At 46.1% G+C, this 17,974-nt stretch overlaps 1 protein-coding gene across 2 annotated transcripts in view; it reads right to left on the bottom strand.

Moving 5' to 3' along the window:
- The window catches only part of Slc7a8 (solute carrier family 7 member 8), a 60,339-nt gene that overhangs the window by 8,240 nt on the left and 34,125 nt on the right, over positions 1–17,974 (bottom strand). Inside the window, exons 4-7 of one of the 2 annotated variants that reach the window (XM_008839885.3) lie at positions 7,119–7,244; positions 5,062–5,215; positions 4,385–4,508; positions 2,041–2,144 (exon numbers count right to left, since the gene is read on the bottom strand). In XM_008839885.3, the coding sequence (XP_008838107.1) occupies positions 2,041–2,144; positions 4,385–4,508; positions 5,062–5,215; positions 7,119–7,244 (508 nt within the window). Of the gene's footprint in view, positions 1–2,040; positions 2,145–4,384; positions 4,509–5,061; positions 5,216–7,118; positions 7,245–17,974 lie in introns of those variants that run through there. The other variant, XM_008839886.2, reaches the window with a different exon arrangement.

The raw sequence follows: 17,974 nt of genomic DNA, 5'->3' as shown, positions 1-17,974 counted from the left end.
GTGTGTGTGTGTGTGTGTGTGTGTGTCTGTCTGTCTGTCTGTCTGTCTGGGCATGTACGTGCTGTGGTGCACATGTGGAAGTCAGAGGACAACTTGTAGGAGTCAGCTCTCTCGTTCCACCATGTTGGTTCCTGGGACTGAACTTAGATTGTCAGGCTTGGTGGCAAGAGCCTTTACCTGCTGTGCCATCTCCCCAGTCCCGCTTTTTCTTTTCTCTAGGTAAAGTAGCATATATTGGATGACAGGAAGGGGATAGTGTGACAGGATGCAGGCTTTTGCTATATATAGTCCAGGTTGTCCTGGAAGTCCTGATCCTCTTTCTTCAGCCTCCCAAGGGCCGAGATCACAGGTATCTGCTACTACACATGGTACAGGTTAGAAATTCTGAAGAGAACTGTCACTTTGTACTTGTGTGCAGGGTCGAGTGGAGCTCACAGCAGAAGCTTCTCAGGAGTGTGGGAGCTGGCTGTGGCTCCAAGTACCCACAAGCAGTTGTCACCATGAACTACTGAGCCCAATATCTCTAGTTGCATGCAGACACATGCAGCCTTTCCCCTCCCCCATGCTACTGTCTTCTACAGTGCAGCCTCATGCACTAGACTGAGCCCAGGGGATCTGTGGGCTTCATCATGCACATAGCCAGGCTCCCTCATCTATACCCTCCTCCACGTATAGCCAGGACCACGTGTAACTGCCCAGGTCCAATGGCATTTGCAAATGTCAAATTTACAAGAAACAATCCCAGCTAGCGGACCATGGAGAATACGATGATGTTAAGCAAAATGCACACCCATACACATCCTGATTGCTTAGTAAGGCCAACCACTTCATACTCCAGGACATCAAAGAATGAAAGAGAAGAGGGAGGAAGGTGGAAGGAAAGGAAGATGATGCGCAGAGGCGGCCTGGGTCGAGGAGGCCGTGCCTCTGGTGTCTCCTGCATGCACACACAACTATGCTGCATGCATGCAGACCACTGCGTGCCTGAGGGACAAACCCCACACTAAAGCGACTGTAGCCAGCCACTCTCCTCCAACAGATCCCAGGGAGCCTCATAGGTCACTGCTCTTCCACTGCTTGCCCTCCGCTAGGGCCTCCTGGTGGCACAGCTCCTGTGTAACATGCACACGAGGTTGCTGTGGGTGAGTGTTGTAGGTTACTCGGGCACAGGTGACACCCACACTCCCTCCTTCCTGTCCTGGGTCCTGAAAACATGGCAGTCTCTGTCATCTCATAGGAATTCACTGTAATGTGACAGGTGGCTTGGGAAACAGCTGAATGCAGACTCATCTCTGGCAGAACTGTGCTCCAAGGGCATAAGACACCCTATGTGGCATACCAATGGAAATCTGTCAGCATCTATAAGCATCAACAGCCATTCTGGAAATGACAGGAAGGGACACCAAGGAGAAGCCTGGCTATATGGAAGCAAGGCTCTGGGGCCCACTCATGGTTCTAGCTTCCCAGAAAATTCCAGGTTGGATTGTGGCTGAAAGGCTGTCACTGACAGATGCTTCTCTCACTCTTTCCACCTCTCACTTCCCATTCGTCACCTGAGCCTCCTGGGTTTTCTCTCACAGCACATGCCTGCTGATTGGAGAGAACACTTGATCTTCAGAACACTCAGGGAGATCCCACCCATGTAGAGCCTGGTTCCAGAACATTCATGTGAGGCCAGACTCAGAGGCTCCAGGCACAAGAATCCTTCCTAGTCCCTTTCAAAGTAGGGTTCCTTTTAAGCTGTGGCCTGTGTTCAGGCATGGGGAAAGAGGGGTCTAGGAATGTAGCTAAGAAACTGTCCTGCTGCCAATACAGCTCTTGTTCTTTCTGAAGCGAGGTGGACTGCCACCTGCACACCATATATCATAAGTCACCATGTGATTAGCACATCCCGTTAGCACCCACACTGACATGCACACTTCTGCAAAGCCACCATTCAGGAGCTCACACAGACCTCTGCTGACAGAGACAAGCTCACCATATACATACAGAGTAATGCACACAGCAAAGTGGCCCAGAAAGGGCCTAGACAGCACTCACCGGGAGGAGGTGAAGAGAGATCCATTAACTCCTCCAAATGTGGACAGGGCAACAGAAATGGGCATGATCCAGGCCATGACTCCTAGGAGCTTCTCTCCAAAAGTCTGAGAGAGAAAACAAGGGATAAGAGGAAGGAAGAGTTACAATGCCACACTCCAGCTCGCTTGCACCCAGCTGAGGGACTGTGGTCTCCCATCTTCCCTGCTGATTCTCTCTGGCTAAGCTCCTTGAGTGCCCAGAGCCAGACCACCACTCCATGGGGACAGTTATATGTCTGGACACAACACATACTGTTAGATAATTAATGAGGAAGATGGTGATAATGACACTGAACTTTTTGTTTTATCTTTTTTTTTTTCAAATTCATTATTTTTATTTTATGCATACACATGTATTGCCTGTGTGTAGGTAAGTGCACCTGTGTCATGCAATGCCTGTGGAGGACAGAAGAGGCTATTGGATCCCCTGGAACTGGAGTTATGGACAGTTGTCAGCTGCCATGTGGGTGCTGGGATTTGAACCTGGGTCCTCTGCAAGAACAGCCAGTGTTCTTAATTGCTGAGCCATCTCTCCAGCCCCTTGTTTTATCTTTTTGAGACAGGGTCTCCCTGTAGCCCCAGCTGGCCTGGAACTCACCATGTTTACCAGGCTGGCCTTGAACTCACAGAGATCTGCCTGCCTCTGCCTCCTGAGTGCTGGGATTAAAAGCATGAGCCACCATACCAAGCTTGATTTATTGCTTAAAAATTTTTTTGATTATTTTATTTTATGTGTATGAGTGTTTTGCCTGCATGTATGTAAGTGCACCTATGTTATGCAATGCTCACAGAGGCCAGAAGAAGACATCTGATCCCTTGGAACTGGAGTTGTGGGCAGTTGTTAGCTGCCATGTAGGCTCTGGGAACTGAACCTAGGTCCTCTGCAAAAGCAGCCAGTGCTCTTAACCACTTAGCCATCTTTCCAGCCCCATTGTCCTTTATGAAGGAGGAAACTAAAGCCTTAGTGATCTATGCGTTACCTCAGATTGTACATCTGGAAAATGGAGGGGCTAAGAACAAAAGCCAGGTGGTATGAATTCAAGCCTTGTGTACATTACATATTTCTCCATCCATGGAGAAACACAGGCTTATGAGTCAGATCTAGATTTAAATCCTAGCCCCAACCTCAAACAAGGTGTGTAATTTTTTCTCATTGCTGGTGATTAAACCCAAGGCCTTGCACATACTAAGCAAGTGCTTTACCCCTGAGCTGTTCTTGCTCAGGCCTGGTTTTGTAATTTTTGAGCCTCAGCTTCCCATCTATAAAATAAAGACGAACCCTAGTCAGAGTTGCTAAAGTCACAGAACAGATTATGTTAGTAGGAAAATAAGGACCAGTTATTAGTTTAACAGAGGAAGAAGTGATTGTGAACCTATAGACTGGTCTTCATGTACTGAAGGCATATAAATTGTAGGGAGCAGCCTTCCTAGATTCTCTGAGCTAAGCCTACAGCATGTGACTCCAGAGGCACTGTTGAGAATAGATGTGCTGCTGTGCATGGAAGGCTGCTGGCCAGAACAGGCTGCATCAGGAGATGGTGAGGCCTCTTTTGTTTTCAGTCTTCAAAGATGACATGACACTGTTTGGTTAGAAGCCTGGTGAAGACACAGCATGACTCCAAGGCCTTCCTTAGATACCAAGGACCCCATGATCTCTTTTCCCCAAAAGAACATAAACCACACTGGTTTCTGAATTATTTCTCTCTGTCTCTGTCTCTCTTTCTGTCTCTCTCTGTCTCTCTCTGTCTTTCTGTCTCTCTTTGTCTCTGTCTCTCTTTCTGTCTCTGTCTCTCTGTGTTTTGCTGGGGATGGAACACGGGCCCTTGCACATGCTACCACTAAATTACATCCTCAATCCTTCAACACTTTTCCCTCATGAGAGAAACAATCAGCTTGTATGATTCCCAGAGAAAGAAAGAGAGGCAGAGAGAAATGGTGTGCCTTGTGCAAGCATATGGTGAACAGCAGCCTGTCTGCTTGTATAATCTGTACGTGAAGAGTGTCTTAGACCAGGAGTTGGTGAACTTGTTCTATAAAGCATCGAGGTATTAGATATTTCAGCACCACAGGCAATACTGTCTCTGCGGCAACCACTCAGCCAAGGCAGCTGTTTTGGAATCAGCCCAGCCTTTATTTTGCTCCTAGGTATTTGAAGATACCCTGTTGAGGACACATGTAGATTCTGCCCTGAGGACTTGGGATAACTTCCAGTCCCACAAGGCACTGGATCAGGGGAAAGTGAGTGGGCTAAGCAGGCAAATCTATGTCAGCATTCTGGGTTTGAGACCTGGAGTTTGATTTCTTACCACAGCGACTGCGTTTGATGCCAGCAGCTCCTGGGGGGACATTGCTGTGACATACGCGACATTGGCAAAGACATACACAAATGTGACCAGTGGGATGGAGATGAAGATGGCTCTGGGAAGGTTCCTGTAGAGGGAGAGGAGGTGAGAGAGGAGCCTGTAGAGAAGAGTCTGTTCTGCCAAGGATCTACATGAGCCTAGGACAGCAGTTTCTTGGCCCTTTCTCTCCCTGGGAGGTGGGTTTTGGCTCAGTTGGGGCAAGGTAATTTAGGGGAAATGAAATAGCTTAGGCAAGAAATATGTTCCACACCTGCTGATCTTGTCTTGATTCAGCTCTGGACTATGTACCCTTTTTGTTGCCTCCAAACACAAGGTCTGGCCTGTCTCCAACAGGTCAAATGCTGAGGCTTCTCAGGACAGTTCACTGTTTACAGCAGTATTCTGCAGAACTTTCATATCTGTAGCTTGCCCTAGGATAGTCATAGGATCCTTTCCCTTCTCTTGGCAGGGTAGGTTGTAAATGCTCAAGCTCCTGTGACATGAACTATTGCTTCAAGATAAACGAGAACATGGCCAGGATAGGGGTGAGAAGTGGGCAGAGAAGCCTCTGTTGCCTTTTTCCAGCAGCAGATGCTGTGTGGTTTAAGGGTGAACAAAAGGGCTGGACTAATTCAACTCACTTGTAGGGATCCACAAGTTCCTCAGTCACATAATTAAGAAAGTTCCAGCCTCCATAGGCAAAGGAGCCCTGGAGGAAAGCCAGAGCGACGAGGCCGATGTCAGGTTCTTGGAAATTCTCAAATGCGTTCTTTGGCTCCAGCCAAAAGAATTCTCCTGTGGATACAACAGGCAGGAGGCCACTCAGAGAGACAAACTCAGACCCAGCAGCCCCTGGTCTGTCCCATGCAGGGTCTCCCTCCTTGTGATGATAGCCAGCTCTCTGTCTAGTCTCCAGTGAACCCACTGTATGGGAAAAATAGGGCTAATAGGAGTAGGGAAATCAAAGTCTAGGACGTCCCAGGACCTGGGAATTGAGTTTAAGGAGGGGTTCACATTCAAAGCACAGCTCAGAATGTTCCTTTTTAAAAAGTCAATGTTGGGAGCTGGAGAGATGGCTCAGTGATCAAGAACACTGATTGTTCTTGCAGAAGACCCAGGTTCAAATCCCAGCACCCACATGGCACCTAACAACCGCCTGTAACTCCAGTTCTAGGGGATCCGATGGCCTCTTCTGTCCTCTGAGGGCATTGCATGACATGGATGCACTTATCTACATGCAGGCAATACATACATACACATAAAATAAAAATAATAAAATATTTTTAAAAAGTCAACGTTTTATGTGCTTGTATGAAAGTGTACCCATGCATGCAATGCCTGCAGAGGTTAGAAGAGGGCATCCCCTGGAACTGGAGTTACAGACAGTTGTTAGCCACTGTGTGGGTTCTGGGAACTGAACCCAGGTCCTTTGCAAGAGTAGCCAGTGCTCTTAACTGCTGAGCCATTTCTCCAGGCCCCAAAAGGCAGTGCTATTTGAACAGCAAGGCTATGGTAAACTGGGAGGCCAGAGTCACCATCAAGGACTACCTTCCTTGACATATGAAGAAAGCATCAAGAACAACAAATTGTCAAACATAAGCTTCTAGAGCATTCTGTCACTCCGAGATTATTCTGTTTGCTTTGTTGACCCCACCTCTTTCCAGGTATGCCTTCTCTGAGTCCTTTAGTAAAGAGCCTTTATACTGTTTTCCCAGTACATCCTACAGTTTCTGAACACTGTGACTCCTCAAAAAAAAAAAGTTACTGTGCTGAGGATGTAGCTTAATAGCAGAGTGCTTGCCCAGCATGTGCAATGCCCTGAGTTTGAGTCTCCACAAGAAAAAAAAAAAGCCTGCTGGGTAAATGAAGTTAGAATAAAATACAGTAAGTGGTGACTATGTTACTTAGTCATCTGGAACCACGATTAGGACAGGAAATAAGGAGATCAATGGCTTCAGGAGAAAGAATTGAGGCCAGATTACAAGTTATTCATGATTTTTGAAAAGATACTACGGTGATTTCCCCAAGTGTAAATTCCTAAAAACAATATAACCTTTTAAAGGACTTAATCAAACTAAGATCACCAGGGACATCATATAGCAGAAACTTGTTTCCTGGGAAAAACCCAGGCTCTCCACTGTGCTGTCAGTACTTGCGGGTAGGTGGAAGGTCTTCCAGTTTGTCATCTCATTTTCTCCCAGAGGCAGTGATGCTATGCAGAGTCTAGTGGTGCTGCGGGTCCCATGGAAACCAAATACAGATCAAATCCGATGCGGAATGTTGGCAGGGGCCCAAGAATGTAGAGCTCTCTCTCTCTCTCTCTCTCTCACAGAGATTGTAACTTTTGAAATGTATAGCAAAATTCTCTTCTGTTCTCTATTTCAAGATATGGACAAAGGACACTAGAAAATGTAGGGAGCTTCCCTGGGGTTGGGGCAAATGGCAATCGAGTACAGAGATCTGGGGTTCCTACTTAGCTGTGCTAGTCATGATGTGAGTATGGAGAGATGGAGCGTCTAGAAGACGGGGTGTGGGGAGTGGACACCTCACACCTAACCCTGAGGAAAATAGCTGCTCATCCCCTTTGTCAAGCAAGTAAAGAACAGAAGTCAGTCAAAGCCACACCTGGGAAACCTCAGGGTGCATCCACACAAGGGCTGGAAAGCTGTGTAGGGTCCTAGGTTCCCCAGACATTTACCTTTGCATATCTGCACAACACCCATGATGATGATGAGGGCCAGGGCCAGGAGCTTCCCAGCTGTGAAGACGTCTTGAACCCGGGTGGCCCACCGCACACTGGAGCAGTTCACCCATGTGAGGAGCACTGAAATGACAGCATCAGATGCGCCCTCAGAGGCTGCAGGATGCCGGCTGCACACAGGAACAGTGTCTAGAAACTTCACCTGGGTTAATAGGCCACAATGGGGATGATGTGCCCAGTATTAGAGCTTGATCAGACCCTTTCCTGTTCAGGGCTGGAAGCCAGAAGCAGGCAGGAACTGTAGGCACTGGCTCTGTGAGAGGAAGACTCACTTGTAAGCAGGGCACAAGTATGGATTTAGGATTCAAGTTAGCATCTGTCCAAGGAGATCCCTGAGCAGCTAATGTGATCTTGGACAGCAGCTCCCTGAGCCCGATTTTGAGGCCACAGAGGTTTTTCTTGTAACTTAGATTTATTTGAAGCATACAAGTCACCTTAAAAATAAAATAACCTGTGCATGGTGGTACACACCTTCTATCCCAGCACTAGGAAGGCAGAAGCAAGCAGACCTCTGTGAGACTGAGTCCAGCCTGGTCTACATAGTGAGTTCCAGGCCAGCTGGGCTACACAGGGAGCTCCTGTCTCAAAAACAAAACAAACAAAATAAAACAAATAAAAATCAGAACAAAAAATCTTGTGGCCTCAGCTTCTTTCTGAAGTGCCCTGAATGACAGCTGTATGCCACCACATCCAGCTCAAAATTCATCTTTACAAGAATTCATTTTCATGAGATCTAACAAATATATTTAAATTGCTTAATCACTACCACATTCCAACACTCCAAAAACTTGCCCATGTTTTCTGCTCCTTTGGACTTCCCCTATTGCTGACAACCATTAATTTGATTTTTTTTTGTCCCTATAGTTTTGCCTCTTCCAAAAGGAACTATATAATATGTAGGCTTTTGGATCTGGCTTCTCTTTTTTATTTTTATTTTTTTTGAGACAGGGTCTCCCTATAGCCCCAAGCTGGCCTTGAACTCACAGAGATCCCTTGCCTCTGCTTCCCGAGTGCTGGGACTAAAGGTGTGTACCACCACACCTGGCTTGTAAGAATACACCTGACATAATGCTTTGAGATCTGCTCATGTGCTATATTAGCAATGCACTTTTTAATTTTAAAATACTATTCCATTATATAAATAGAGCAGTTGTTTTCTATTCTGTTGGACATTCAGGTGCTGCCAGCTTGGGAGTTATTATGCATAGAAAGCAATGAGGTCAGGTGTGGTGAATCAGGCCCATAATCCCGACATATGAGAGACGAAGCAAGAGAATTGCCGGGAGTTCAAGACCAACCTGGGTTACATAGCAAGTTCCAGGCTAGCCTAGGCTACAGTGTGACATCAAGTCTCAAAAAACTAAAATTTGGTGCTGAGCAGGTAGAGCACTTGCTATTCCTGCAGAGCACCCAGGTTTGGTTCCCAGCACCCACAGAGTGGCTAACAACTGTCTGTAACTACAGTTCCAGGGGATCCAATGCCCTCTTCTGGCCTCTGTGGGCATTGGATGCACGTGGTGCATTGACATGCAGGCAAAACATTCACACACATAAAATAAAAATAGGGGCTAGAGAGATAGTTCAGCAGTTAAGAGCTCAGGCTGCTCTTATAGAAGACCAGGGCTAACAACTGCCCCTAGATCCAGATCCAGGGAATTCAGTGCCCTCTTCTGGTCTCCTCAGGCATTGCACAACATAGGTACACTTACAAACATGCAGGCAAAACACTCATACACATAAAATAAAGCCCCCAAACCCCAAACTAAAATCTTCCAATGAACTGCCCAATTGTTGGGACCCTCCTGTATGGATGCTGGAACAGAACTTAGGTCCTCTGGAAGAAAACAAACTTTTTTTTTTTTTTTGTCTTTTTTGAGACAGGGTCTCCTTGTAGCCCTAGCTGTCCTGGAACTCACTATGTAGACCAGGCTGGCCTCAAACTCACAAAGATCCCCCTGCCTCTGCCTCCCAAGTGCTGGGAAAAAAGGTGTGTGCCACCATGCCCAACCAAAAACCAACTTTTTAATTAATTAATTAATTAATTAATTAATTAATTATTGGTCTTTTTTGAGACAGGGTCTCCCTGTAGCTCCAGCTGTCCTGGAACTCGCTATGTAGACCAGGCTGGCCTTGAACTCACAGAGATCTGCCTGCCTCCGCCTTCTGAGTGCTGGGATTAAAGGTGTGCGACACCACATCTGGCTTCAACTTTTTAATTTTTTAAAAATATTTTATTTATTATTTTAATTTTATGTGTATGCCTGTATTGCCTGTATGTATATAAGTGCACCATGTTGTGCAATCCCCGTGGAGGACAGAAGAGACTGTTGGATCCCCTGGGACTGGAGTTACAGACAGTTGTTAGCTGCCATGTGGGTGCTGGGATTCGAATCCGGGTCTTCTGCAAGAACAGTCAGTGTTCTTAATCGCTGAGCCATCTCTCCAGCCCGAGAACCAACTCTTAACTGCTGAACCATCTCAGCAGCCCTCTAAGTCTTTGAGTAGCGTTTTCATTACGCAGGGATAGGGTTCTGGTCATATGGTAAATGCACATTTAGTCTAACCAGAAACCGCCAAATGTTTCCCAATAGCTGATGACAGAGGCAAGTGTTTGGGTGCTGATTTGCCAGCTATCTATGTTCTCTGGTGGCTCAGAGATGGGCTGGGGTGGGGGTGCTTCCATCTCCATCCCCTTACCTAGGAGTCACAGGGTTCCCAACAACGTGGAACCTGCAGGGCTGGCCGAGTGCTCAGAGGCCAAATGCTAAGAAGGATGGGCTCTATCCTGCTGCGCTGCCCGGGCAATTCACTGGAGCTAGGGCTTGCGAAAGCATGAGTCTTAATTTCCTGATGGGAGGAAAAGCAAATTCTCTGGCTTCTCCTTTTCCTTTTTTTTTTTTTTTTGGTCTTTTTGAGACAGGGTCTCCCTATAGCTCCAGCTGTCCTGGAACTCACTATGTAGACCAGGCTGGCCTTGAACTCAGAGATCCGCCTGCCTCTGCCTCCCAAGTGCTGGGATTAAAGGTGTGCGCCACCACGGCCAGCTTGCTTCTCCTTTTCCTAAAAAGAGGCCAGGACACCCTCTAGTGCTCAAAAGTTACACATCGTATATGTGAAAGCATGGGACAATTTCTGTTTTGCACACCTGTCACTGGGGCTCTGACTTCACGTGAGTGGCTGATTAAGTTATATTAACATTTGATCCTTAAATTGTACTTTCATTTTCCAAGTACTTTCCAACTTTGGGGGATGCTGAGAACATGTCAGCAGGATAGGACATGCATTGTCAGCAGGATAGGACAAGCATTATCAGTAGGATGGACTGTGATCAGCCACTTCTGATCTTCCTCCTTGCATTGTTTCTGTTTGACAAACTCCTTTTTTCAAGATCTACCTGTTCCATGAAGCTTTGTATTTTTTTCTTCTTCTTCTTGAAACAGGGTCTCCCTGTAGCCCCAGTTTACACGGAACTGGCTATGTAGTCCAGGCTGGCCTCGATCTCACAGAGGGCCACCTGCCTCTGCCTCTGCCTCCTGAGTGCTGGGATTAAAGATTTGTACTACCATGCCCAGCCTGAAGCTTTGTAATTTTACTGAATCCTGACAACGTGCTTGCAAGGTTAGTTATATCAGCTACGTTTTATAGACAGGGTACAAAGTTTGTCATTTCTTGCTGGGACAATTTCAGAGTCCTTTGTTTATACCTCATTGTGGTATCTTTTTTATTCATACTAAAATTATCTGTTAGCCGGGCATGGTAGCACACACCTTTAATCCTAGCACTCCAGAGGCAGAGGTGAGTGAATCTCTGTGAGACTGAGGCCAGCCATGTCTACTTAGTGAGTTATAGGCCAGCTGGGGCTACAGGGCGATCCTGTCTCAAAAAAAACAAAAACAAAAAAATTTAAAAAATTATCTGGTGCCCAGTATAGTGGTGCACACCTTTAATCCCAGCACTTGGTTGACAGAGGCAGGTGGATTTCTGTGAGACTGAGGTTAGCCTGATCTACCTAGTGAGTTTTAGGCCAGTTGGGACTACAGGGAGACTCCGTACCCCCTCTAAAAAAAAAAAAAAAAAAATTATGTGAGACAGGAGGACTGCTATGAGTTCAAGGTCTCCCTAAGCTACATATCAAGTCCTAGGTAGGTTGGGGCTACACATTGAAATTCTGTCTTTAAATAGTAAATAAATAAAGAAATATTTCTTTTTCCTTCTTTTTTTCTTTTTGTTTTCACATTGTGCTGGATAGCTTTAGTGTCAACTTGACACACCTGGGTTGAAGGAGCCTTAATTGGGGAATTTCCTCTATTGGACTGGCCTGTGGCCATGTCTGAGGGGCATCTTCTTGATGAGTGATGTGGGCGGGCCCAGTCCACTGTGGGTGGTGCTGCCTCTGTGGGCCTGTGTTGCATAAGAAAGCAGGCTGAGCAGAGGCCAGGGGAGCAAGCCAGTAAGCAGCGCACGGCCTGTGCTCCAGCTCCTGCTTCCAGGTTCCTGCTGAGTTCCTACCTTGGGCTCCCTGATGAACTGTGACCTGGGAGATGTAAGCTGAATAAACCCTTTCCTCCCCAAGTTGGTGTTGGTCAGAGTATTTTGTCACAGCAATGACGAACAAACTAGGACACACATGTTTAACTCCCAGACATATCTTTGGTGCCTACAAATAGTAGATTCTCAACAAATATTTAATAAAGGAAGAAAGCACCATAATCCATTAGATCTCCATTCTTACTCTATGCATTCCACAGTGCATATCAATCTCCCCTGTTCCCTTAGAATCTCATTAATAGGGGATACAATCCCTAGTTGCTTTCATAGAAGCAGAAGAGTAACAGGAAGTTTGACATTCAAGAGCAGAAACTCCTGACTCCTCACGCAAGAGCTATTAGCTAAGCTGGAACCATTGAAGGAGAATCAAAACATGTTGTTGAAGGAAAGGTTTTAAATGTCTCAACAGGGAGAACATTTTGTAAATACCAGAATGTTCCAGATGGACAGAGATCTTGATAAATACACATTTGGTTATCTTACTCAATTCAATAAGGATTTCAGGAACACCGTGCCTGGTGATAATCCAACCCGAGTCACTCTAAACAACGGGCCTGTGACCTCATCTTTTCCCCAGAGCTCTAAGACAGGCTAGGTTCAAGGCTGGCTGTTCCATACTGAGAAATCCAGGCAGACACAAGCAGTGATGACTAAGGGATAAAAGAAATAGGCTTATGAAAGGAAGTTCAGAATACAAAACCACCCATGTGGCTTAGGGATGGGTAAGGATTATAGAACAAGAGACTTTCCCTTAGAGCAGAAAACACTCCTCCACTAGAGGGAGGAGAGGGCGGGGTGGGGAGATGGTGAGAAAATACTTGAGGAAACTACAACCAGATTGAACAACTCATAAGAATGCCTTCCTACCAAACAAGAGGGAGAATTTACTCATTTCCCAATGTGTTGGGATAGAAAGCATCAAATCCTCTTCACCAAATGGATCTTCTGCAGTTGGAGAGATGGTTCAACAGTTAAGAGCACTTGTTGCTCTTGCATATCACCAGGGTTCTGCTCCTGGCACCCACATGGCAGCTACCAACCAACCATAACTCGGGCAGTTTCAGGGGATCAGATGCCCCCTTCTGGCCTCTGTAGGCATCGAATGACACTGGTGCACTTACATACATGCAGGCAAAACTCATACACATAAAGTAAAAATAAATAAATCCAAAAAATAAAAATAAAAGGGCCTCTCAGAAAAGGCACGAGAGTTCATCAGATGGTTGTGTCAGCTCCATCTCAGGGTAACTGAGGTGTCCAAAGGACAGGTGCTCTGTCAAGTAGCCTTGTTGTTAGTATCTGCTGTTATCGCCAAACTTCCCAAGAACCCAGCACTGACTAATATTTAACCTCTCACCATCAAAGGGATCTAAGAGAAATGCTGAGAATGAGGTGGGGTTGGGCTGGTTGCCTGTGCCCCCTAATCTCATCGGAACAATGCTACAGACCTAGGTCTTGCCCTTCACCCTGCAGTTGGGCCATCACAGCACGTGGCAGAGTAGAAAGGGCACTTTCAGTCTCTTGGTACAGCAGGACAGCTTCCCTCATAGCAGCTGAAACTTGAGCCTCCATCCAGAGAGGAAAGGTCAGAGACTGAAGGCAATACTTGCTGGGTGCTTGCCAAGCCCTTCCCTGCCCAGAATGCCTGGTTCTTCCCATCTGCCACCTTCCACCCCTTTCTGCTGCTGCTGACTGTGGTCTCTCTCTGTTCAGCTAGACCCTGAATTCTGCATGCCTGAAATCTAGTCACCCCTGGAAAGCTACATGTGGACGGGACCAGTAGCTAAGGCAGTAACACATGAGGGTTTCCATCTGCCCATCATCTATCTACACAGGCACACTGGTATGTCAGGAAAGCTGTAAGTTAGACAAGTCCCTGAGGGAGTGGACAGTGAAATGGGGGAAATCAGTGAACTGACAGATGACCGCAAGCTGGGCATGGTGGTACATGCCTGCAATCCCAGCACTCAGGAGGCTGACACAGGAGGGCTGCCATGAGTTTAAGGCCAGCCTGGGCTACTTGATGAGTGCCAGACCAGTCTGAACTACAGAAACCTTGTCTCAAGACTCCTCATCCCTTTAAAAAATCCCAAACAAAACAAAACAAAAAAGGTGACCACAAAACAGTGTTGTGAGAACAGAACTTCTTAGACGTTAGATGGTACCTATGAGGGTCCCTAGATCAGCCCAGGGTATCTGTAGGAGGAGGACTCAGAAACATGAACTTTATAGTTTTGGTCCAGATAGATAAAGGTAAATTTGGGCTGGAGAGATGGCTCAGTGGTTAAGAGCACTGGCTGCTCTTCTAGAGGACTTGGGTTCAGTTTCTAGTACCCACACGACAGTTAACAACTGTCTGTAACTCCAGTTCCAGGGGACTCGACACATTCTTCTCACCTTCATGCACATTAGATGACACAAGTGTACTTACATACATGCAGGCATAACACTCATACACATAAAATAAAAATAATAAAATATTAAAAGAAAAACATTGAGGGTAAAACTCCAGTTCTTGTCTATTGTAAAGGTATACACCACCACACTTGGCTCTGTTTCTGGGGCTTAAACAAAAAAAGGGCTGAAGATTTAACTCAGTTAAGAGCACTGGTTGTTCTTGTAGAAGACCTGGGTTTGAATCCCAGCACACACATGGCAGCTAACAACCGTTATAACTTCAATCCCAGGGGATCCAGCACCCTCTTCTGTCCTCTTGGGCATTATACAACATGGGTGCACTTGCATACATGTATTCAATAAACACATACACATAAAATAAAAACAAAACAAAAATTTTTTTAAAAAAGACGAGGCTGGGGAGATGGCTCAGTGGTTAAGAGCACTGGGTGCTCTTGCAGAGGACCCAGGTTCAAATCCCAGCACCTACATGGCGGCTAACAACCATCTGTAACTCCAGTCCCAGGAGATCCGATGCCCTCTTCTGGTCTTTGTGGACACTGTAGGACACTGGTGCACTTACACACATGCAGGCAATACATTCATATACATTAAAAAATAAAAGCAGAAAGAGCAGGTGTGGTGGCGCATGCCTTCAATCTCAGCACTTAGCAGGCAGAGGCAGGCAGAGCTCTGTGAGTTCAAGGCCAGCCTGGTCTACATAGTGAGTTCCAGGATAGCTGGGGCAACAGGGAGACCCTGTCTCAAAAAGACCAAAATGAGATAAAAAGATTACCAAGAGGAACTGTTGAGTTGGTGAATCTTAGGTTCAAGGCCACTTCGGGCTACCTAAGGAGACCCTGTCTCAAGAGAAAAAAAACAAAATAAATAAAAAAACCAACCTAACCAACAAACAAAAAGATGAAGTTAGAGGTTGTTATGTAATCTACCCAGGCTGAAGAGCTCAGCCTCAAGGTAAGAGGCAAGAACGAGACTGGAAGGAGAAGACTCAGAACCCAGAAACCTAGTGCCCTGCTGAGAGTACAGAGCCTAGAGCCTCTCACTGACGAAATAGAAGTGATGGTCTCAACTTTTACACCCCGGGAAACTGTGGGATTAGTGCAGAGATGTGGAATTCCTTGCTCCACCTGGACACCTCCTTGCCCACTATGAGGGTGTGGGCAGATCTTGCTACCAGCAAAGAAAGTGTGTTCATCCCCATCTCAAACTTGACCCTGAGACGCTGATCCCTAAAGTGTCAGAGAAGTCTCTCCTGCCTCCCCAATGGGGACGAAAGCAGACATCATGAAGCCTTTGGAAGTCAGAGTAATGGCCATCCAATAGATGCAACATTTTAATCCTTGGGATTCGCAAATATGCAAAAGGAACTTTGCAAATATGATTCAGTTAAGAATATGGAGATGGGGAGATTATTTGGGGTTATTTGAGTAAACCCAGTGTAATCATAAGAATCCTAACAAGAGAGGCAAGAGCTACCAAAACAGATGTGATGATGGAGCTGGGGGGGAGGAAGGGCAGAGAGGAGGAGGTGGAGGAGAAGATGGAGGAGGAGGAGGAAGAAGAGGAGGAAGAGGAGAAGGGGAGGAGGAAGAAGAAGAGAAGGGGGGCTGGAGAGATGACTCAGGGGTCAAGAACATTGGCTGTCCTTAAAGCTCGATAGTAGCCAGAGTAACTTGTCTGTATTCCTGTCAGTTGTAATCATCTAGGGGAAAGAAGGTGTTCTAAAATCTATATTAGTCCTAGTGGCTCAGCTCTAAAATATATAAGCAACAAGTTAATCTATATATCTATATAAATATTTTTTTAAAAAAAAGAAGAGGGAGAGAGAGGGAGGGAGAGAGAGAGAGAGAGAGAGAGAGAGAGAGAGAGAGAGAGAGAGATTTGAAGACACCATTGTAGACTTTGAAGACAGAAGGGACCATGAGCCAAGGAATGTAAGAAGTCCCTGAAGGTAAAAAAAGCAAGTAAACAACTTTCCTTAGCTCTTCTTGATACACATAACCTTACTGATGTTTAAGTTTAGAACTTCTGACCTCCAAAAGTGTAATATGATAAGCTGTGTAGTTTCAAGCCACCTAAGATTGTGGTCATTTGTCACAGCAGCAGTACGAAATGAATAGGCATCAGGTAGAATGCAGGATGAAATCCTCAAAGAGAAAAGCTTTTAAAGAGCAACTAGGTGGAGCTTGGGATGTAGCTCAGGGGTAGAGTGTAAATTTACCATGTGTGAGGCTCTGGGTTTAATCCATAGCAACACTAAAAACAGCAATCAGGCAACATGCACCTGGGCCCCAGGGTCCAGTGGGAGGAAAGAGGGGCCCTCTATCAGTAAGCTAGTGAAGGTGAGATCACGGTGCACTAATGTAATCGTCAATCTTCCCTACCACAAGACAACATCTCAGCTCTTCTAGCTTCCCCACTCTGGCTGGCATCCTACAGCTAGAGAATCACCACCTGCTCTTCCTCCCTGGGTGACTGCACTGCAGGGAACTCAACAGTGTCTTCCCTCCTTTTTCAAAGAAACCCAAAGCGAAGGAACCAAAGAAGAACCCTTCTTCGTCTAATCCCAGGATCTCCTACAAATGTCTTCATATTTGGCAACATCAGGTCCACATACATCCCCACCTCCCCAAAGGCTTAGGAGTTACAAACTACTCAAGGCAAGTGGGTGCCTAGATAGACGTTCACAGGCATGAGTCCTTTGTTCTTTGTCCTCTTGTTTTTTTATTATTATTTTTATTTTATGTGTAGTACATTGCCTGCATGTGTGTAAGAGCATCTGTGTCATGCAATGCCCACGGAGGTCAGAAGAGGGCATTGGATCCCCTGGAACTGGAGTTCTATTAGCCACCACGTGGGTGCTGGGAATCGAACCTGGGTCCTCTGCAAGAGCACTCAGTGCTTTTAACTGCTGAATCATCTCTCCAACCCCTATCCCCTTGTTTTTGGTGTTGGGTTGTTTTGTTTTTTTTTTTGGTTTGTTTGTTTTGGGGATTTTGTTTTGTTTTTGAGAGAGGGATTTATGTATCCCAGGCTAGCCTCAGACTTGCTATATAGCTGAGGATGATTTTGAACTCCTGATCCTCCTGCCTTCACTTCCTGAGTGCTGTGATTACAAGCGTGTACCTCAGGGCTGGAGATGGCCCAGGAGTTAAGAGCACTGGTTGCTCTTGCAGAAGACCTGGGCTCAGTTTCCAGCACCCACATGGCAGTTCACAACCATCCGTAACCCCACTTCTAAGGCATCTGATGCCCTCTTCTGACCTCTGTGGACATTGCACAACATGGGTGCCCTTACATATATGCAGGCAGATGAAACACTCATACACATAAAAAGAAAACCCCCCTCCCTGCCCAAAAAACAAGTGTGTACCCCGATGCTTGGCTTGTCCCTGTTGTTTTATTGGTCTCTTTATTAACCAGAAGCTATAATCAAAGATCATGAGGAGTCAAGAGGGAAAATCAAGAGGCAGAGGCTGGGGCTCAGTGATAGATGGTTTGCTTTGCATGTATGAAGCCCTGGGTTCAATCTCCAGTGCTTGAGAGAACAAACAAACACAAACAAGCACCCAAGAGACGATCTCAAGAGTCCAGTGTTTGAGTTCATTCCTCAAGTTGGAGCTAGAGGCCATGTTGTGTTGTCATAGGCACCAGGCCCACTTTCACAGAACCCATTCTGTGATTTCTCTAGGCTGAGTCAGTAGGTGACTCAGTAGGCGGTAAAGGCACATGAGATTAAGGGATTATACTTTTTGAAGGAGTAGACAAAGAGCATGGCAGGGGTGGAGCAACTCAATATTTTATAAAATATAGATAAAAGAGGCAAT

This window comes from Nannospalax galili, unplaced genomic scaffold (genome assembly GCF_000622305.1).
Source record: "Nannospalax galili isolate Female #2095 unplaced genomic scaffold, S.galili_v1.0 scaffold1119, whole genome shotgun sequence".
NCBI lineage: Eukaryota > Metazoa > Chordata > Mammalia > Rodentia > Spalacidae > Nannospalax > Nannospalax galili.
Note: the sequence above shows the minus strand (reverse complement) of the source record. Positions and strands in the feature narration are given on the sequence as shown.